The sequence below is a fragment of the Carcharodon carcharias genome, chromosome 13 (assembly GCF_017639515.1).
Source record: "Carcharodon carcharias isolate sCarCar2 chromosome 13, sCarCar2.pri, whole genome shotgun sequence".
NCBI classification, from domain to species: domain Eukaryota; kingdom Metazoa; phylum Chordata; class Chondrichthyes; order Lamniformes; family Lamnidae; genus Carcharodon; species Carcharodon carcharias.
The window spans coordinates 95285445-95308693 of NC_054479.1; the positions used below are offsets into that span (position 1 = coordinate 95285445).

The following is a 23249-nucleotide window of genomic DNA, read 5'->3' on the forward strand; positions in this document are numbered from 1 at the left end:
TGTCCACCAATATCCATTATAAGCCTACCGACTCCCACAGCTACCTCGACTACAACTCCTCACACCCCGCTTCCTGTAAGGACTCCATCCCATTCTCTCAGTTCCTTCACCTCCATCGCATCTGTTCTGATGATGCTACCTTCAAAAACAGTTCCTCTGACATGTCCTCCTTCTTCCTTAACCGAGGTTTTCCACCCACGGTTGTTGACAGGGCCCTCATCTGTGTCCGGCCCATCTCCTGCGCATCTGCCTTCACGCCTTCTCCTCCCTCCCAGAAACATGATAGGGTCCCCCTTGTCCTCACTTATCACCCCACCAACCTCCGCCATTTCCGCCAACTCCACCATGATGCCACCACCAAGCACATTTTCCCTTCACCCCACCCCTGGTGGCATTCCGTAGAGATCGTTCCCTCTGGGACACCCTGGTCCACTCCTCCATCATCCCCTACTCCTCAAACCCCACCTATGGCACCTCCCCATGCCCACAAAAAAGATGCAACACCTGCCCCTTCACTTCCTCTCTCCTCACCGTCCAAGGGCCCAAACACTCCTTTCAAGTGAAGCAGCATTTCACTTGCATTTCCCCCAACTTAGTCTACTGTATTTGTTGCTCCCAATGCAGTCTCCTCTACATTGGAAAGACCAAACATAAACTGGGCGACCGCTTTGCAGAACACCTGCAGTCTGTCCGCAAGAATGACCCAAACCTCCCGGTCACTTGCCATTTTAACACTCCACCCTGCTCTCTTGCCCACATGTCTGTCCTTGGCTTGCTGCATTGTTCCAGTGAAGCCCAACGCAAACTGGAGGAACAGCACCTCATCTTCCGACTAGGCACTTTACAGCCTTCCAGACTATATATTGAATTCAACAACTTTAGATCTTGAACTCCCTCCTCCATCCCCACCCCCCTTTCTGTTTCTTCCCCCTTCCTTTTGTTTTGTCCAATAATTTATATAGATTTTTCTTTTCCCACCTATTTCCATTATTTTTAAATCTTTTATGCCCCGCTAGCCTTTCCACCCCACCCCCACTAGAGCTATACCTTGAGTGCCCTACCATCCATTCTTAATTAGCACATTCGTTTAGATAATATCACTATCTTCAACACCTGTGTTATTTTGTCTGTGACATCTTTTGATTATCTGCTCCTATCACTGCTTGCTTGTCCCTACAACTACACCCACCCCCCCCAACTTCTCTCCCCCCCCACCCCGACCTTAAACCAGCTTATATTTCACCCCTCTCCTTACATTCGCTCAGTTCTGTGGAAGGGTCATGAGGACTCGAACTCTTCTCCGCCGATGCTGCCAGACCTGCTGAGTTTTTCCAGGTAATTCTGTTTTTGTTTTGGATTTCCAGCATCCGCAGTTTTTTGTTTTTATCTTTTTAGATTAATGAGGAATTGGCTGACTGGCACTTGGTATGGAATAGGACCTAACGAGTGGCTAACAGGCTTGGAGAGCACAAAGATTGAACAGATTGGTGCAAAACAATCACTGATAGAGTTGGGTGTTGTCTTTTAAGCAGAAGGCAAGCAGGATTGGTCTTGTCTATGCTAAATTGTAGAAAGTTCTGCTTTATTGACCAAGTTGAGGACGAATGTTTCATTAGTAACTAAACATTAATCTCTGCACTGTAGAACAACTGAAAATTTTTGAAGACCTATTGAATATTCCTGATGGGTAAACTACATCTTTGTGTGGGCTTCCAAATTTGCTAAGTCTAATGAGACAAAGCAACCTGCTTGATTAGCATCCCATCCTCCACAATAAACATTCACTCCACTACTGATGCACAGTAGCAGCAGTGTGAACTATATACAAGATGCACTGCAGCTACTCAGAGGTTCCTTCAACAACGCCTTCCAAATCCGTGAGCTCTGCCACCTAGAAGAACAAGAGCAGCAGATGGATAGAAATGCCACCACCTGCAATTTACCCTCCAAGCCACACACCATACTGACTTGGAAATATATCACTGTTCCTTCACTGTCATAGGTTCAAAATCCTGGAACTCCCTCCCTAACAGCACTGTGGGTGTACCTACACCACGTGGACTGTAGTGGTTCAAGAAGGCAGCTCACCACCACCTCAATGGCAACTAAGGATGGGCAATAAATCCTGCCCTAGCCAGCGAATCCCACACCCACACCCTGTGAACAAATGTAGGAAAAAGCTACCAGCAAGGAACATAAATATCTGAATAAGTCTTGTATTCAGTCTATCTGTACTTTTGCTTTAAGTGGCAAAACAGCAGAAACTTCCTACCTTAATGCTCTGGATTAATTTTGTCTCCTTGACCCCTTTGCTTGGTGCCTTTATTCATCAAGTAACGTGTCTGCATTTACCTAGCTACATGACATGAGCTGAAGTCCTCATTACTTTCTAGTTCTATCCTGCTCTTTCCCAGTGATTATCTTGGGACTGCCACTGGGAGGCAGCCTTTTACCTATGATGTATAAGAGGTCTGTTGGCAACAAATACTGGCCTTGCTAGCAATGCCCACTTCCTTCATGGGATTAAAAAAAACTATTCCTTTGGTGTAAAGAGTAGACCTATTCCACATGTTTGGGAGGAAGCTGGGATAGGCACACCTTCCAGTGCTTCCTGATTGCAAAGTAGAGATAAATAACAGCATTAACGTGGAATGGGTACAGCTGGGATAAAGAATGGCTCAGTCAGAGATGCATATGGTGGATGAGGGATGTTGGATTACATTAAAAATGCACTTTTTAAGGAGAGATTGCATTTTTTGTACTGTCTGGTTTCTTTTTTTTACAAATAACCTACAAGTAACTTTTTTTAACCTTGGGTTGCTTCTTAAATCCTTTGGTGTGGTACATGACGCATCTGACAAAGCTCTGGTTATGACACTTTCTTAGGGTTAGGTGTGGGTTTAGCTCCATTGGTCTCTGGGTTAGGGCTGACTGCTGCTTGATGCTGACACTGGGTTCTTCAACAGTGTTTCATTTCTCAGCAGTAACATCCCTCCCCTTCTCTCCCACACAGAGAATTCACTATTGGCAGAGAAGCAATTTTGACTTGGTATGGCCTACACTGTTGCTTTTAAATCCAAATAAGCTACTGTTCCCGAGGCACCCTGCAAAGGTGCTGGTCTTTTTAAATGATGTAAATTAGAATAAAAGCATTTACTGTTGCTATATGAAAAGCAGAATTGGCTAAAGCCATTATTGCAATAGTGGTGGGGGCGGGGGGGAAAACCATGTAAAATGATGGAAGCACTCTGGACCTCAACTTGTTTGCAGTTGAATTACCATTATTGACGCCTGTGATTGCTTGCTTGGGACATTTGAGTTGTAAAGAGATAATCATTATTGTATCAATTTCTCCTCACATTGTCTCTCTCCCAATAACAGAATATATACACTCAAACTAGAAACCATTTTGGAAAATGTATTTTGTGTTTCAATGAAGTGCTTCTTGGATATAGTCATACAGTTTTGAAGGGGGAAATGGTGGCGTAGTGGTAATGTCACAACTAGTAAACGAGGCCCAGGCTAATGCTCTGGAGTCTGGTTCAAAGCCCACCATGGCAGCTGGTGGAATTTAAATTCAATTAATAAATCTGAAATCGAAAGTTAGTCTCAGTAATGGTGACCAAAAACCCTTTTGGTTCACTGTCCTTTGAGGAAGGAAATTCTGCCATCCTTACCTGGTCTGGTCTACATGTGACTTAAGACCTACAGCAATGTGGTTGACTCTTAACTGCCCTCTGAAATGGCCTCGCAAGTCACTCAGTTCAAGAGCAATTAGGGATGGGCAACAAATGCTGGTCTTACCAGTGACGCCCACATTCCATGAAAGAATAAAGAAAAAATGTTGACCTCCACCCATTATACCAGTGCTGGTACATTGAGCTATCCAATTATTCTTGATCCTCAGCTCTTTCACAGCCCTAGAAATTTCTGTTTTTCAAATATTTGTCCAGCTCCATTACTGTTGAAACTGCTTCCAGCGTTGTCTGGCGCACTGACCTCTACCTCACAGAGGCTGATCGTCAACTCGCAGACACTTCCTCCTACCTCTCCCTGGACTATGACCCCACCACTGAACGTCAAGCCATTGTTTCCAGGACTGTCACTGACCTCATCTCCTCTGGAGATCTTCCTTCCACAGTTTCCAACCTGATAATCGCCCAACCTCGGACGGTCCACTTCTACCTCCTACCCAAAATCCACAAACAAGACTGTTCCGGCAGACCGCTCATGTCAGCCTGTTCCTGCCCCACGGAACTAATTTCTCGCTATCTTGACTCCCTTCTCTCTCCCCTTGTCCAGTCCCTTCCCACCTACATCCGTGATTCCTCTGACACCTTAAGTCATATCAACAATTTCCAGTTCCCTGGCCCCAACCGCCGCCTCTTCACCTTGGACGTCCAATCCCTCTACACTTCCATCCCCCACCAGGATGGTCTGAGGGCCCTTAGCTTCTTCCTCAAACAGAGGCCCGAACAATCCCCATCCACCACTACTCTCCTCCGTCTGGCTGAACTTGATCTCACACTGAACAATTTCTCCTTTAACTCCTCTCACTTCCTCCAAATAAAAGTTGTGGCTATGGGTACCCGCATGGGCCCCAGCTAAGTGGAACATTCCTTGTTCCAGTCCTACTCCAGCCCCTCCAACAAATCTTTTTCCAGTACATCAATGATTACTTTGGTGCTGCTTCATGCTCTCGTCGGGACCTGGAAAAATTTATTAATTTTGCTTACAATCTCCACCCCTCCATCATTTTCACGTGGTCCATCTCTGACACTTCCCTTCCCTTCCTTGACCTCTCTGTCTCAATTTCCGGTGATAGACTGTCCACCAATATCCATTACAAGCCTACCGACTCCCACAGCTACCTCGACTACAGCTTCTCACACCCCGCTTCCTGTAAGGACTCCATCCCATTCTCTCAGTTCCTTCGCCTCCATCGCATCTGTTCTGATGATGCTACCTTCAAAAACAGTTCCTCTGACATATCCTCCTTCTTCCTATAACCAAAGTTTTCAACCCACGGTAGTTGACAGGGCCCTCATCCGTGTCCGGTCCATTTCCCGCGCATCCACCCTCACGCCGTCTCCTCCCTCCCAGAAACATGATAGGGTCCCCCTTGTCCTCACTTATCATCCCACCAGCCTCCGCCATTTCTGCCAACTCCAGCATGATGCCACCACCAAACACATCTTCCCTTCACCCCCCCCAGTGGCATTCCATAGGGATCATTCCCTCCGTGACATGCTGGTCCACTCCTCCATCACCCCGTACACCTCAACCCCCACCTGCGGCACCTCCCCATGCAAATGCAAAATATGCAACACCTGCCCCTTCACTTCTTCTCTCCTCACCGTCCAAGGGCCCAAACACTCCTTTCAAGTGAAGCAGCATTTCACTTGCATTTCCCCAACTTAGTCTACTGCATTCGTTGCTCCTAATGTGGTTTCCTCTACATTGGAGAGACCAAACGCAGACTGGGTGACCGCTTTGCAGAACACCTTTGGTCTGTCCGCAAGCATTACCGAGACCTCCCTGTCACTTGCCATTTTAACACTCCACCCTGCTCGCTTGCCCACATGTTTGTCCTTAGCTTGCTGCATTGTTCCAGTGAAGCCCAACGCAAACTGGAGGAACAGCACCTCATCTTCCGACTAGGCACTTTACAGCCTTCCGGACTGAATATTTAATTCAACAACTTTAGATCTTGAACACTCTCCTCCATCCCCACCCCCTTTCTGTTTCTTCCCCCTCCCTTTTGTTTTTTCCAATAATTTATATAGATTTTTCTTTTCCTACCTATTTCCATTATTTTTAAATGTATTCCACCCATCGGTTATTTCACCCCTCCCCCACTAAAGCTACCTTGCTTATCCTGCTCTCCACTCTTAATTAGCACATTCTTTTAGATAATATCATCACCTTCAACACCTCTTTGTTCTTTTGTCTGTGACATCTTTTGGTTATCTCCTCCTATCACTGCTTGCTTGTCCCAACAACCCCCACCTCTTCTCCCCCCACCCCACTTAAACCAGCTTATATTTCACCCCTTTCCCATTTCTATTTAGTTCTGTTGAAGGGTCATGAGGACTCGAAATGTCAAATTTGCTCTTCTCCGCCGATGCTGCCAGACCTGCTGAGTTTTTCCACATATCTCTATTTTTGTTTTGGATTTCCAGCATTCGCAGTTTTTTGTTTTTAACCCTTTCAGGACATGGATTCTCAATCATATCTTGCTGCATTTATCGATATATTTTCACAAATTCTCATAATCCCTTTGGTTCTTTTGACATTTGGCTGTGCTCTTTGGTTACTGACACTTGGCGCTGGAAACAGTGAGTATGGAGAAACTGTCAAAATGCTTCATAATACTGAGCACCTCTATTAAATCTCCCCTTTTAACCTTCTTGGGAAAACAATCTCAAGCTTCTTTACCCTCTCCATATAACTGAAGGGACTGCATCCCTGGTGTGATCTGAGCCGAGCACAAGGTGTGAATTGAAAGCTTGTGGTTCTATTGCACCTGTGGCTAAGGGATGAGCAGAGGCTTTCTGATGGGATGGGGGTTGCAAATAGACACGATGCCCCCTTAAAAGGGTGGGGGGGGGGGAAGAAGACAGGCTGTCGCAGCGCATTCACACTGGTGTTGATTTTTGTTTTGTCTTCTGCGTTTTGCAGGTTGTTCGGTGTGACAGGGAATTGTGCGGCATGCAGCAAGCTGATTCCTGCCTTTGAGATGGTAATGAGAGCCAAGGACAATGTTTATCACCTGGACTGTTTTGCTTGTCAGCTCTGTAATCAGAGGTACAGTTTTTGATCAAAAGTCCTCATTGTCAATGGTGCACATGGAAACCCAATTAGTTAAAAGAATGTAACATCTGTTACTCACTGTAAATTCATATCATTTTTCTGAAACCCATCTGCTTTATATTAGATTTTTGACGATAGAAACTGTCGTCCATTAATCACCTCAAAGTCTGCCTTGACTATATAATGCTCCCCCACCCGAAAAAAGCAATGAGCATTCTTCAAGCAACTTAATATGCCAGAGTTAACAGCATAAAGTATTAATTGAAAAAATTCAGTCAGGTTCTGATGCTTAGAGGTTGGTTCTGAATAACCAATAATGTTCATGGGGTTAAACAAATTAATAGTAAAGCATGTTTAAATAGTGATGGAGATACCAGCACTTGCCAAGAAGCCAGCTCCACACATTAATAGGAAAATTCATTAACGTTTCCACAGCCTTTGGGGGCCTTCCTGCCAACTGAAAGCCCCTGAGGGTAATAATTGTATTGAAGTCTATAAATATGTAGGATCTAATATAAAATGATACATTGAAGAATGTTTGTTCATTATCTTGTGGCTGAGGTGCACATATATTAAATTTAATTAATATTTTAGAAATTGTATGCAAAAAAAGTATTTTGATCGAGAAATGTTTTCTTGGGGAATTGAAATCATTTGACTTTTCTGTCTTTTAAGAAAATTAGCAAAGATAACAGGAGCATTTTTTTTGTACTTTGTGCAACAGAGGTGTTATCGTATAATATTTGACAGCATTGAGGGAGAATCATTATCCAAGTAAGATTGGAGTGCTTGTCTTTGAGTTTTAAAATAGCTGGTCTGATGGCAGAGTGAGGTGGGTAAAATGGCTTTGTTGAGGTAGTTATTTTAGTCATAGTATTTGGTCCCACAGCATGAGGGTGGGAGGACAGGGTGTACCCTGGAGCAGAGGACTCTAGGTGCACAACACAAACGACAAATTAATCCAATCAATGATCTATCATAATTTATTGATAGAGTAACGAATGATGAGGCTCAGATTCAGTAAATGAATTTGTTGCTGTGTCAAAGATCTCCCAAAGGTAGTCAACAAACTCGCCAAGTCAGTGAAACCAGCCACTCCCTTCAACTTTTTCTCATGGTGACACATTCCAAACACTCATTGGTCCATCTCAAGAATTAGTTATTTTGCCATTGGATATCTATTTGCAGGTTAGCTGAAGCCCTCTTTGCCACTTACTCTACCACATATGCTGACTTTACACATTAGCATCCTATTGTACAATGTATTGCTTTCCAAGATGGGTGCAAGAAGCTTTCATTTGGGGGAAAATTAAACACTGCTCTTTGAACGAGAAGGAACGATGAACGACTGACCCTATGGTTATGAGCTCAATAGTGCAACCATGACCACAACTGCTGCACAATCCCCTGATATGTTGGCCCTGAAAGGAGTGCAACACAATTACTAGAATGTTATCAGAGCTCAAAGATTTGTATTGAGGAGATTACATAACTGAGCTAAAGTTTGGAGGCACCAAAATAATCGATTGGGGTAGATAGAAACTTTTTTTCTGCTGATGGGTGAGTCTAGGATGAGGAGAATTAAGCTTTAAAGTCAGAGCCAGACCATAGAAGTTAGGAAATGTTTCTTCACACCCAGGGTGATAGAAGTTTGAAACCGTCCCACAAAATCAGTACATACTAGCTCAATTAATACATTTTGCTAGCCACGCCTGATTTCATTTGAATGAATGGTGGAATAGGCTTAAGGGCTAAATGACCTTCCCCCTGTTCCCACCACTACTGTAAATAGATGCAATGAAGGAATTTGAATCATTATTGGGTTGATATTTGAGGTGCTAAACTGCACTTGAGAGCCCTGTGCAATCTATGGTGATCAGAACATCTTTTCCAGAGAATGTTAACAAAGCTGTAATTATGCTTCATTGTGGATAACTTTACCAGGGACAGACTTGTCAGTGTGCTTTAATGAGCAGAGTTGCAATGTGGAAGACTAGGCTGCTGATGGTGGATGATGGTCTTGTGTTGAGGTCAGCTATAGGCCCTGTTGTTCAGCTTTTCTAAGAACAGAGTTTAGGAATTTTGACTCCCTTTTGGACTGCTCTGTGCAATAGCAAATGATGGACTGCATGTGCTTTCCTGGTGCAGAAGCTGCTTCACATTTGAAAACATTTACATGTTCCTTGTACACATGCTTCTACATCAGAGTTCTCACCCTGTTGAGGTTATGGGGAGTGTTTACGTATACAGGTTGTAGAACTAGCTGGTCATTGTACTTCCCTTGCTGTATATACTTCGACACCATTTTTCTGAAGTTTTGGCCTCCTTGCTCTCAAATTCCACGCTTGTTATCACCTGGTGCTAAGAAATGAATTGGCATTTGTGTAAATTATGACAATCGGCTTCCCTGTGTTTCTGACACTACTGGAGGGCATCTCCTCGTGATATCTGCTGTCCTGTGTAGAACAATGGAAAGCTAGGTTCCCACTACAAGGGAGGGATTTACAAAGTCATCTCAAGTGAGATGAAACGGCTGATTGCTTGGTCTGACCTGTCTATGATACTTTGCACTACATCGGCTGAGATCAATAATTGTTCAGCATGGTGCTTTAGAAAGCTGGCCCACTAGTCAGTAACCAATGATGGCTTAGGAAGGCAAATTGAAACTTGCCTTCCACCTCCAACCTCCTGGTTCATCACCATTTTGCTGTTCCTACTTCTCACTATTGGTTACATGCAAGGTATCTGTAGCACCTGATGCTCTTCCGACCCCTGACTACCTGAGTCTCTTTGCTCTGAAGAGAGCAGGTGGGCCATTGGGGTACTGCAGTATTACTGATTAAACTATTGAACACTTGTGCAAAATCCATATGTGCAATTGCACAATTGCAATGCATTCAAGTAATGATTGATATGGTAAGTGCCAGTTGATCTATGAACCTCCTCCAACCTCTGACCACCTCCCTGTCCACTGAATGTGAGGAGAGTAGAGCACTATTTCTTGAAGGCTTCACCATCTGCACCACTCCTCACCCTTTTACTCTGTGTAAAAGTTTGCCTTGGAAAAGATGAGGGCAATGCAGGCTGGGTTGACTGGAGGAGGTGCAGTGGGGGAGTGGAGGGTGCGGGGAAGTGGGTGTGCAAAGATTTCCTTTGTTTACTATATGTAAGTACAACAAATAGCTCAGATTCACTGAACATTGACTGACTGGGATCTGCTTGCCACATATCCTGGAGTTTTCCCAAGTCATCCTAATACCTTTGGCAGATTCCCAGTGGTATCTCCATCTGTGCTGGGAATCCCTGTCAGATGGTAGGGTGGGGTAGTGGCGGTGGAAGGGTTAAAGCACTGTTGCTGTAGACCTTGAATGCAGCTACTGAAAGTGGACAGGGGTTACTGACAAGGTTTCCAAGAACATTTTAACCATTTTTTTAACCACTGAAAAAGTTGTCAGGTTTGCCACTGACTTCAACGTGCCAAAGTTGCTGTTCGTAGGAATACTGGATATTTGGTAAAAAGCAGCTGGAGTCCTGCATTGGTGAAGGACCCAAACAGAATCTTAGAATTCTTAAGGTGCAGAAGGTCAGCCCATGGCTGCATCAGCTTTCCAGATGAGCAATTCACTTGGAGCCACTCTACTGCATTCTCCCCATAACCCTGCACATTCTTTTTTGGATGAGTCCTAATTCTCTTTTGAATGCTTCAATTGAACATGCCCCCGCCTCTCTTTCGCTGGCTCTTTTCCTGCTGGCCTTGTCCAGACCTCTGATTTTGAATACCTCCATCAAATCTCCTCTCAGCCACCTTTTTTATTCTCCAAGGAAAACAGTCCTAAACCTAACTTCTCCAGCCTATCTTCTTAACTGAAGTTCCTCATCTCCGGAATGATTTCTGGTGAATCTTTTCTGCCCTCCAATGTGCATTTGGATGCAATACTCCAGCTGAGATCTAACTATTGTCCTATAAGAGTTCAATGTAACCCCCTTGCCCTTGTGCTCAATGTCCCTATTAATAAATGCTCCATTCTAGGGCAGTCATTTTCAGCATCCAGCAAAAGCGATGCTGTAAAGCTGCGATGGTAAGCAAACTAGATTATCAATTGAGGCCTTTTCCCTTTTCCCCGTATCTCCACCCCACCCCTCCCCAATCCCCCACATAGCAGGAACTTTCTCCATGTTATTCCAGTTATGTGTTTTGATTTCGGGATGTCTTCTCTCAGGTTGTCATAACACATTGAAATTCATTCTCTGTGCATTTTTTTAATAATCGCACCACTGAACATTATTTTCATATTTGTTTGTGCTGTTGCTTTTCAATAGTAGTTGTATCTTTTTTTTTTCCAAACTGGTCTTTCAGAGCCCCTTTAAACTCCCTGCAGCACTTAACCCTGAGTTCACATGTTCTATGTCACTATTGCAGGCCTTGGCTCTCTTTACCCTGTTTCTCCTTTTGCACAATTGACCAGCATCTCCCTGGCCCAGTCAAAAGGACAGGGTTTTGGTACTTGAGACATTGTGTATGGGACATTTTTTATTTTATGCTGATTTTAATGGCTCAGTTACTTGAGAAATGTGGTAGAATTATTGCAAGTGAGTAGGATCGGGCTAGTATTTCAGTCAATCCCGTTTGTGAAATTATGTATCTCAATTCGCTCATCAGCCATTTTGGTTGATCATAGCTCCTAAAAGCTAGGACTTGGTTCAGTGATTACTCGCACCCCTCCGAATTAGAAGGTCATGGGTCGGGTTCAACCCAGACCCCCCCCCCCCCTCAATCACTGTGGAGACTTGAGCTCCTAATGTAGACTAATAGGCTAACAATTGGATGTGGTGCTGTCTGTCTTGTTGAACAGAGGCTCCAGCTGCCCTCTTGTGAATGTAAAAGATCACATGGCAGCTCTCCTAGTGTTCTGGACAATACTTATCCCTCAACTGAAACCGATTATTTGATTATTTCTCTCCTCTCAGTACTGTTTTGTGGGATGCTGCTGTCATCTTTCCCTAAATAACAAACAAGATACTTTGAGTGTAGTCACTGAAGTGCTTTGGAGGGCCTGAGGTCTTTAAAAGCTAACATATGGATGCAGGTTTATTCTTTGAGTTCAAAACCCTTTTTATACCTTACCCAAAGAGGGAAGATGGCAATTTGTGTATGGGCAAAGTAGAACTTGCTGCCAATGTAATTTTCTGGTATGGGCCATCAGCAAGTGAGTCCATTGGCTTCCAGCATTCACCCTTGGGCCAGATTCTGTCTTGTACAATGGGAATATTAGGCAGAGAATTGAGGTTGTATTTATAATCTTTAATTTGTGACTTCACTGAAGTTGCCCCTCAATTTAGCATTGCTCAGTCAATAAAAGCACCACCCAGTATGGTACTGCATCATGAAGACCAGCAAAATCCCTGGTTTGTGCCAAGTTATCTCAGCCAGTGATTCAAGTGTTAAAAGAGGCTCAGCCCCCCGCCCTCCCCCCACCCCAGGGCTGCAGAAAGGAAATAATCAGCTGCAGTAAGTGCTCCTAGCATAACCTATTAACTATTGGAAAGTATGTTGTGGTGAGGTTAGGATCCAGTTGTGCTCCAACACGGTCGTATAACTTGCTAACATTCACCAGCTTGGATCAAGTATAAAAGCTCATCGTTTAAGTGAGTGAGTGGATGAGTTGCCCTATATTGGTGCAACTGTACTCCAGCATAAGTTCACCAGAGGAAAATGAAAGCAGTTTTCTTTTTTGTATATAACAAAAGACTTGATCAGCTCCAGCAGAAATGTTTTTAGTTTCTGATTTAGAACTATCCAACTTGGTGAAATGGTTTGCAAACAACAAATAGGCAGTTGAGTGTGATCACAAAGTAATACAGGAAAGTCTCGCCTCTCGCAATACCCTTGTTCGCATATTTGCTCGCCCGGGTTTTGTACTTTGCTCACGCCATGGACCATAAGAGTGTACAACATCACTTATCTGTGTTTTTCTCGGAGGAGAAGTCTCTGGAAGCGGATTCCTTCCATTAGTCCTGCTTGTGGACTTCTTAGTTCTGTTTTTAAGCCCCTTTCTGACACAGGTGAGAAGCAGTGCCTTGGATGGTTGCAGACCAAATGGAGAAAGGTACCTGGAAATATCTGAATCTCTCGGTCCAGAGCTGCAACAACAGTTCTATTCATTTGCGAAATGTTCACCTTTTTCCTGTCAGTTTTGAGATGATTCATTTTTTTAAATGACGATTGTCTCTTTAAAAATTTCAATACAAGTCTTGAATTTCTCAGAGGCTCCCCCATCTATCATGTACAGGCACCACAATTTGTTGCACAGTAATTGCACAAAACCAATGCTGCCCTCGCATTGCTAGAACCTCTCATTGACTCCATTGAAAAACATGTTCATTGTTCACAATTTCACCAGTTGCAAGGTTTCATTGGAACGTAACCCCTGCTAACAGCAGGACTTTACTGTAATTGAATTGTCGTCTTGTTCTCAATCTCTAAATCAAGTGATTCCTGCTGGCCATCTAAACTCTCAACAGGTTTACAACCATTCTGGCTGATCTTGTACAGATCATTTTAGCTTTCTATGGGGAGTTTGTGGGCCTTTAATTCCAGTTGGGGTCTGTTCTATACTTGGCTGAAGCAGTCAATCTTCAATGTTCGACTGATGATTCATGTTGGCAGATTAAGGCTGAGAAATCACATCTGCAAGGTTGTCAATGATTTGCTATTGAATTCCTGAATTTGCAGAACACAATATTCCCCAATCCATCCCAATTTTGGATCAAATTTACTTTGCCTATTTTGAAAGATTGCAAGATGAAGGAACCTTTCCTTCACCAAAAAAATACTGAAATACAACCAAAATATATTGAATATCATCCAGTGGGCTCCTGAATTGGGTTTATGTTCCTCAGCCTGTTTCATAATGAAGTAAGTCTCCCTGATGCCTCAATTTGCCATTCACATTCTGTACTTATGTCCCTTGTGCTCCTCTCCTTCCCTGAATTCAAACATTGGGTTTGGTATCTATACCATTTACTGGCTCATAAGTTCCCATAATGCCCCCACCACTATTCTTCTTTCAAGGCTAATTTTGTTTCTCCACTCAATCTTCTACCTCCCACCCCAAGTTTGGATTGTCTGCAAATTGAGCTACTTTCCATTGAGATTTCATCTGGTCACATAACATTCCTTAACATAACTGCAAAGACTCCCCTGGGTGCTGCTGCTATTGCAAACATAAGGCACATTCTCATGACTTCACAAAACATTGAGAGCTTGGGAAGCTGTACCATTCCCTTTTTAAAAATTTGTGGGTGTCCCTAAAGAGGCCAGCATTTATCACCATAATTATCTTTTGAAGGTGATGCTGAGTTACCCCTTTAAATATAACTTGAGTGACTTGCTAGACCATTTCAGACAGCTTTAAATTTAAATTCCACAGCTGCCATGGTGAGATTTGAATTAGTCCAGGCCACTGGATTACTAGACCAGTAACTTAACTACTGTGCAACCACTTTCCCCTTATTTGCAATGCTCTGAACACTGACCAGAAGAAATGCTGCATATAGGTGAGAGCAGTAATGGGGTTCAATTGTAATGACATCCATGGTTGAATGACTGTCCCACACTCCAGAGCCTTGCAAATACTGAATAACTATGAATGAGAGATATGTGAAAGCTGCTACTGAGATGCAAGGGAGAGTTGGAAAAGCAAAAGAGCTGCTCTTCAATTAAGCAAACATTACAATAAGATGGTACTGATCTTGCACAGAAGACTGGAGCCCACCAGAAGCCTTTCATAATTGATCTTCTATCTCTAGGATCTAGAGTGGGGCACTAAATGACCTCCTCTCTTCTGTCCACTGCCCCCCCCACCCCACACCCACCAAACCAACTTCAAATATGAAGGTTCATATCTATTTATCAGCTTTTAACTTGCATTTTACACTGCAATCCCTTCAAAAATATTCTAACATTTTGAATTAAAAAACAGTATAAAGTAATACTTACAGCTTCAACCAATATAAAGCTGTTGGAAAATGTCACAGTTGAACAGGCTGAACCTCTTACTACAGTTACTGTATTTAAAAATATTCTGGTTTTCTATCTAATCAAGTCGATGAATAGTTCAAGATATTTCACATGTTGGACTGTGGTGAGATTGTACACGTAGATTATCAGACAAGTCTATATAAATGCTGTGTATTTCACAGATACTGTGTGGACTGAACAATGTTGAATGCTTTCTGAATTAAGTTTAATCATTTTAACATCGAGCAATTTTGAGATGGATTGAGTGCATCAGGACCTAGATGATCATTTAATACAAATTGGGTAGGGCAAAACTAGGCAGCTATAAAATATAAGGTCATCATGAAAAAATCCAGTAATTTGGGAGAAACTTCTTTATTCAAGTGGTTTTAGAATATGGAACTCAGACCACAAGTAGTTGAGGTGATTATCTAGCTTCACCTTAAATGCTTCTATGCTACACACATGAAGATTAGCAATAGGTTATGTTGAGAGGGTTAGATGAAGCAAGATGAGAGGAGGCTTTTGTGGAGTATAAATACCACTACAGACCTAAGATAAAAGCAAAAAAACTGCGGATGCTGGAAATCTGAAACAAAAACAAAAATACCTGGAAAAACTCAGCAGGTCTGACGGCATCTGCAGAGAGGGATACAGTTAATTGTATTCCAGTTAAGGTTAACTGTATTCATCACCACTGCAGACCTATTGGGCTGAATGGGCTGTACATTCTATGTAATTGAGTGTCTATTTCTTCACTTCTACAATACATGACTCTAAAATCAATACCAAAAATATTGAATTGTTTGCAAATGGAAGTACAACCAGATCCAAATTTTTATGAAATTTAAACTTGAGTAGGAAGCTTTCTCTACAAAGAAAATTTAGTTGTTTTAAAAAGATAATCTCTTGCTATTTAGTTCCAGCTTATGTAGTCAACGTAGCAATAGTGGAGCAAATTTAGAAACCTGTTAGATTGAGGAGGGACTAGGCTCACAATTTGTCTCGAATTAATATCAGTGCAATGCTTCTAATTCAACACTTGAGGATCACAGAACATTGAGTTGCTTTTGATATTAAATCTAATCTGTTTAACATTATTACCAAAGGGAATTCTGGCAGTACATTGGAACATTATCAGTAAACAGCTAGCTAAATAACACAGCCTGCTATTGAGGGTCACCTGGGTTGCTGTGTGTAATTATGCAAGGTTCTGCTGGATTTGGTAGAGTAGGCATAAGAGCTTCTGAAGGTTAAATTGATACGGTCAAAAGCACTGCAATTTGCTTAAAAGCCTTCAGTTAAGAATATTTTTCTGCATACTTGAGTGTATATATATATATTATATGTATATACATATTAGACATAAATGGGTTTTTTCATCAAGTTGGAACCCACACCTAACATACTGCCAAATGTCTTGACTCAGTGAAGTAGTTCTCAAAGTATAATAGAAACGTGCAGGCAGATTATAAGCTAATAGCTTTTATTTCTATTTAAAGACACTCTTTGTTGAGTTGTCCTCTATATTCATCACCACTTATTTTTTTATTCCCTTTTATCTGTTCAGGTTTTGTGTTGGAGATAAATTCTTCCTCAAGAACAATATGATTCTGTGCCAGACAGACTATGAGGAAGGTTTGATGAAAGAAGGCTACACGTCCCAGGTTCGCTGATTCCGTGGCCACGTGTCAAATTAGTTTTAAGCACTAACTTCTGTACTGTTTACTTAACATGTAAATATGAATTGAAACAGGAACTAATAGAATAGACATACAGTACCCAGAACTGGTGGCCATGTTCGGAATAAAGTTGGGAAGAAAGCGATATATAATTATTTTGTTCCTGTTCTAAGTTGAATGTCTCTTAGACCTACTGTATATATTGAGCTTTGTCATGAGGGAAACACATTCCCTTTTTTATTTGCTGCTTACAGTTTATAATTTTGTTTGTCATTTGGCATGAGATGTTTATTTTGGATGACTCTTGTATATAGTATATTGTAATATTTGAAGCACAAATGTAATACAGTTTTATTGTGTTAACATTTGTGTTCATTCCTTTGTTTCTTGGTACTGTTGCATTTAGTACAATCAGTGTTCAGATTTATTGTATAATTAATTATGCTTTCTGTATTCTATTAACTATTTTAACTGAGCTGTAACTTTCTATTAAAATAATCAAACCGCAATTCTATGCACTTTAATTTGTCTGCCAATACAATGTGTTAAAAATCTGGAGACCTAGAAGTAGCCAAATATGTAATCTCCTTGCATCGAGGTTGGCATTAGAAATTACCATTAACTTTGCCAGCAATTCTGATGCAAATGCTTTGTCTACCAGATGAGAAATCGGTTTGTTCAATAAACAATTTTACACCATAGTTTTGTGCAACATGTTGTGGAACATAAACTTGCTTTATTCATTCCTCCTTCAAAACTGGTATTCATTTTCCTGTTTTTGTGCACTTTTTAAGTTACTGTATCAAGAAATATTTTAACCTCAAGGGTTTGAATAATGGAAGCTTGTTTTTTGTATGTTTTTGTGACTCTTTTTGATGTACTTCAGTAATGACTAGCAGCTGAATAACTGACTGTTATCTGCAATTTGGCAGCCTTTAACAGGCAGTTTAATAGCTCTGAAGCATTAGTCAACTTTATTCTGCTTTCTTGATAACTGATCTTTAATATAACTGCAAATGTGTGCTTTTAAAAAGTATATATCACACAAAACAAATTAACCTATAGAAACAGCTCAACTTGGGTGTAGATTAATGTATTTTTAAATAGTCAAACCAGTTTTGAAAGGAGCCAATTTGTGTTCACTAAAACATGCATGGGGTGATATTTTTTTTAAAAAAAAACTTTGGATATTGGTTGCACATTTAAAATAATTGGATTTCAGTTGTTTCATTTAATTTGACTCCATCCACATTTCGTGGTGGGAAGGGACCACCTATCAACATCTAAAATTCTGAATACCATTGGAATTCAAATTAGTTCCAGACTACTTTAAGAATTCTGGATGCTCTACAAGGATATCAACTTATGTGTTTATTTACATAGTATTTTCAGAGAAAATTTGTCGCATAGAATTTTGTTTAGAAATGGCCACCTTTGTAAGTATATCTAAAAATGTAAATGTTCCCATTTGTACTCTGCAGTGAAAGCTATTTACTTTATGTATAAAAGAGCTGTTAGAAGTCAATGTTGCATTGTTTGTCAAGATCAGCTTTACAAAATGAAAACATTGCTGATAGGATAGATCTCATTCAAGGCCCTGGATAGTAGGGACAGGAGCTAAATGTGTTTCAGTAGTTAAATTGCAGAAACATTCCTTTTTACTCCAGCTTGTACTGCTAGGTGGAAAAAATTTCCCTATCCTGACACAGGAAACTTATACCCCACCCATTATCTTGCAAGTTTCTTTTGAAATGTGGTCAGTTGTTTGGGGAGTGGTGGGGAATGAAATAGGCTGCTGTATTTGTGGTAAAAGTACAGCACTGAAGTCTTATGAGGCAAGTATCTCATGTTACTGAACCATTTGTGGTGGGTAGATCCTAAAATCAGTCCTTAGGCTGTGTAACACTGATCTTAATCTGGCCAAGGATTGATAACAATTGCTCTATGGCAGCTAGATAAGGGAATAGGGAACAATACTTGAGAAATAGGCCATTCGGCCCTTTGAGTCTGCTCCACCAATTTGATAAGACCATGGCTCAACATAAATCTACCTCCACTCCACCTTCCCAAACTCTTCCCACATCCTTTGATTCCTTTAGTATCTGAAATATTATTCTTTATCTTTACTCCAGAGAGCTGTAAATGCTCAGTTGTTGAGTATATTTAAGTTCCAAAGGCTCACAACCCTTTGAGGAAATTTCTCCTCGTTTCAGTCCTAAACGACCCCTTATTCTCTCACCTCTTAAAGTCAAGTCGAGGAATATTTAGTTCCTAGCCTTGATCATGTTGTGACCATGTCTACACAATGGTTTTTAATAGTTTAACGGTATGTGGCCATCACTATCAAGGCTAGCATTTGTTGCCTGCCCCTAATTTCCCTTGAACTGAGTGGCTTGCCAGGCTATTTCACAGGGCAGTTAGGAACCAATCATATTACTGTGGAGCTGGAGTCACATGTAAACCAGACCATGTGAGGATGGCAAATTTCCTTCCCTAAAGAACATTTGTGAGCCAGATGGGTTTTTGTGACTGATCGTTTCATGGACACCATTACTGAGATTAGCTTTATATTGCAGATTAATTGAATTTAAATTCCACCAGTCTGCCATGATTAGATTTGAACCAGTGTCCCCACAGCATTAGTCTGGGTCTCTGGATGACAAATCCAGTGGCATTACCAGTATGCTACTACCTCCCCTACTAAATCAAATCCATTAATTTCTATCCCTACTATTAATACATCTATTTTTGTTGCATGTGCTTTATGCATTTAGATTGTGCTTTTAAGTTTTGCCTTTTTTCTGCTTTTCCCTGATGTCACCATAGTCTCCAATGGCCTATTACTATTGAGTTCTCTGCCCTAGAGGAGGCATTGGTCGAAATATTCCTGAACACTCTGGATTCCAGGAGAGTCCCAGCAGATTAGAAAACTGCTGATGTATGCCCCTGTTCAAGAAGGGAGGGAGACAAAAAGCAGGAAACTATAGGCCAGTCAGCCTAACATCTGTCATTGGAAAAATACTAGAATCCATTATTAAGGAAGAAATAGGACTTTTAGAAAAGGTTAACTCAAACAGTCAATATGGTTTTCTGAAAGGGAAATCATGTTTGACAAATTTGCTAGAGTTCTTTGACGATATAACAAGCAGAGTTGATAAAAGGGAACTGGTAGATGTGTATTTGGATTTCCAGAAGGCAGTTGATAAGGTGATACGTAAAAGCTTATTGTAACATAAAAGGTTATTGTACAAGATAGGAGCTCTCAGTATTAGGGGTAAGATTTAGCATAGATTGAGGATTGGTTAACACAAGACAGAGTTGGGATTAATGGGTCTTTCAGGTTGGAAAGATGTAACTAGTGGAGTGCCACAAGGATCAGTCCTCAGGCCTCAATTATTTACGATCTATATAAATGACTTGGAGGAGGAGGTAGAGTGTAATGTATCCAAATTTGCTGCTGGTACAAAAATAGGTGGGAAGGCATGTTGTGATGACATAAGGAATCTACAAGGGGATATAGGTTGAGTGAGTGGGCAAAAACATGGCTGATGGAGTTTAATGTAGGAAAGAGGGAGGTTATGCACTTTGGTAGGAAAAGGCAGACTATTATTTAAATGGAGAGACACTCCAAAAAAGTGCAGCACTGAGGGACCTGGGTGGTAGTGTGCATGAACCACAAAGCATGCAGGTGCAGCAAGTAATTAAGAAGGCGAATGGAATTTTGGCCTGTATTGCTAGGGGGTTGGAGTTTAAAAATCGGGAAGATTTGTTACAACTGTACAGGGTGTTACTGAGGCCACACCTGGAGTACTGTGTAGAGTTTTGGTCCTCATATTTAAGAAAGGATATACTGGCATTGGAGGCAGTTCAAATGAGATTCACTAGGCTGATTCCTGGGCTGAAGGGGTTGACTTATCAAGAATGGCTAAACAGGTTAGGCCTTTACTCATTAGAGTTTAGAAGAATGAGGGCGATCTTATTGAAACATACAAGATTCTGAGGTGGCTTGTTAGGGTAGATGTTGAGAAGATGTTTCCACTAGTGGGGGATTTCAAACTAGGGGTAGATATATATATATATATATATATATATATATATTCCCCTTATTCTGTAACTGAGATGCAAAGGGATTTCTTCTCTCTGAGGGCAATGAATGTGTAGAATTATCTACCCCAGAGAGTTGTGGAGGCTAGATCACAAAGTATTTAGAGTTAAATAGATTTTTGAAATATCAGGGAGCTGAGGGCTAGGAGGAGCTGGCACAAAAGAGCTGAGGCCTGGGACAGATCAGCCATGATCTTATTAGATGGTGGGGCAGGCTTGAGACGCTGAAAGGCCTACTCCTATTTCTTATGTTCTTCCTGGTCCACGCTGCTAATTTTTTGCCCAAATTTGTACTCTGCTCCACAGCCTTGGCATTTCTTTCCTTGCCTTGAATTTATCTTTTCCTAAATCTCCCTATTGCTGTAGTTATTCAATTTGCTAGGTCACTGGTCTCAACCTGGTTCAAGTGGAACCTGCCCTAATGGAAAGGCACTCTTTCGCCAAGCTGGTGCCAGGCCCTCCCCCAGGAATTGAAACGTGGAAAGTAGGAGTGGGTCATTTAGCCCTTCAAGCCTGCTCTGTCATTCAATATGATCATGGCTGATTCTCTATCTCAATGCCATATTTCTGCTCTATCCCCTTTACGCCTTTAGAGTCTAGAAATCTATTTCATCCTTTGAATATATTCAGTGACTTGGCCCCCACAGCCTACTGTGGTAGTAAATTCCACAGGTTGACTACTCCATCCCACAACATTCCCTCAGCCATGCATTTAGCCATTAGATCCCTTCACCCTATGCCAATTTAGATGTGGCTTGGCTACCAAGCCAGAGATCATCACCTGATTTTGATCCTAGTATCTTAAGCTCTCCCTGCAGAACCTCATAAGAACAAAACAACACAGGGAGAACTAATGTGGACCAAAATGAATTGGATCCTCCCCCCATGCCCTACTCAAAGTTCTTTTCCAGCTGTAAGGGTGTGTTATTAACATTAGCCGTAGCCAGGCAACACAACCATAAGAACTCCTGGTCACAGCTGCAGAGAACAGTATTCCTGTGTCTGATCACTGTCTAGTCTGTCCTGCTGCAAGTTCTGGGCCAATGGATGAGGAGTGAATTGGGTTCACCTTTGATGTTCCTCTTCCTGCTGTGGTTAAGTAGCTCACAGCTATTCACTTTCTAGGCTTACACATGGGGAATAATTAGTTGAAAAGGCAGATGATAGCACTTGGTATCTGTGAACTGCAGTATGGGATCATCCCTTCAAGTGACCCAGAAGGAAAATGGAGGAGGGCAAAAATTAAGCACTCTTGCTTTTATGTATTTGAGCTACATCAGCCACAAGCCCAAGTATTACAACAGCAACATGCATTTACGTAGTGTTTTAACATAATCATCCCAAAGAGCATTGCAGGAAGTTAATCAGATGCAAAAAAACTGACACCAAGTCAAAGAAGAGGATGTTAGAATTTTCAGGAACATTACAAAGGGACAGACAGCTGAAGGTGCAGAGTGGTTTAGCTAAAGAAACCAATGTTGGAACATAGGAAATGGGGGATGCAGAAGAGATTAGGATTGGAGGAGTGCAGTGATCTCAGAGCGTTATAGGAGGTTACACTAGCACAAAAAGAGGGAAAGTGGTGAGGGAATGGGCTGCATTCGTCATTTTCAAACATTAACATCTGTCACCCAAGTGGGCAAAACATGTCTTCCAGTTCCATACTTTGTTCCATAAAGCATTTTACCAGTCACAAAGACAAATGGTAACTAAAAATATTATTTTTTTCCCCATTTTTGTGAAGCTTGTATTTGGCAACTTTGGCTGTTTCAATATTAAATTTTATATGCCTTTGTGAAGTATACACCATGCAGAATACTCTGGTGCTTCAGTTTAACTTGGGTCTACTGCAGATTGACATGACAGGATCAGGTTTCCCAAGTATGTGCTGTTGGTGAGGAGTCCACGTGTTCGTAGTATACTTCGGAAAAGCATGCATGTTAAGCAGCCTGGCTGGTGGTCAAGGCTCCTCCGCAGCAACAAAGCAAAAATAACCCTTGCCTGTATAGTTTCCAGGTCTTCCTATGATGCCGACTTTAAATATGAAAAAAATATGGTGGAGTGTGCAGCCATTGAGTAAGCAAAGCTAGTAAGAAAGGTGAATTGTCTAAATCTTTATTTCACTGAGTGCTACCATAACCCTCAAAGGTTTACCCTATTTTTTTCTTCCTCTTTAATCTAGAGAGCCAGTAATAGCCCTCCATCACCCTTGTTCCAATATCCTAATTACTTGTTATTGGAATTTAGTTAAAAGTTGCACTTAAAGCAGACATTTCCATTTAAAGACTTTTATGATTATCAGGAGTAGCATCTGTGTGGGTATCTTGTACCCAATGCTCATTAATTCAATAGCAAGAAACAAAGAAAAGCACCAATTAATTAGTGAGTCATGCAGCCTCAGATTACTTTGATCAGACTGCAGCAGCTCTGAGCTGAATGAAACTAGCTCACTCCAATCAGTGCTCAGTCCTGCCCCTTTAGTTAAATGGGGCCATCTTCATACCTGAGCCAGAGGCTGATTGTGTGATTAGATGTTTAGGAGAAAGAAAAAAAATTGAGATTCACATCTGAGATTTGATATAAAGAAAGATATGGTGTAGCTGAGCAGCTGGCTGTGTTCAGTTCTGCTG

At 41.6% G+C, this 23249-nt stretch overlaps 1 protein-coding gene across 2 annotated transcripts in view; it reads left to right on the plus strand.

The window, feature by feature from the left end:
* The window catches only part of lmo3 (LIM domain only 3), a 159899-nt gene extending 143390 nt beyond the window's left edge, over positions 1 to 16509 (plus strand). For both annotated transcript variants that reach the window (XM_041203224.1, XM_041203225.1), the window contains exons 3-4: positions 6682 to 6807; positions 16404 to 16509. In XM_041203224.1, coding sequence (XP_041059158.1) covers positions 6682 to 6807; positions 16404 to 16509 — 232 coding nt within the window. The remainder of the gene's footprint in view (positions 1 to 6681; positions 6808 to 16403) is intronic.
* The last annotated feature ends 6740 nt before the right edge of the window (positions 16510 to 23249 follow it).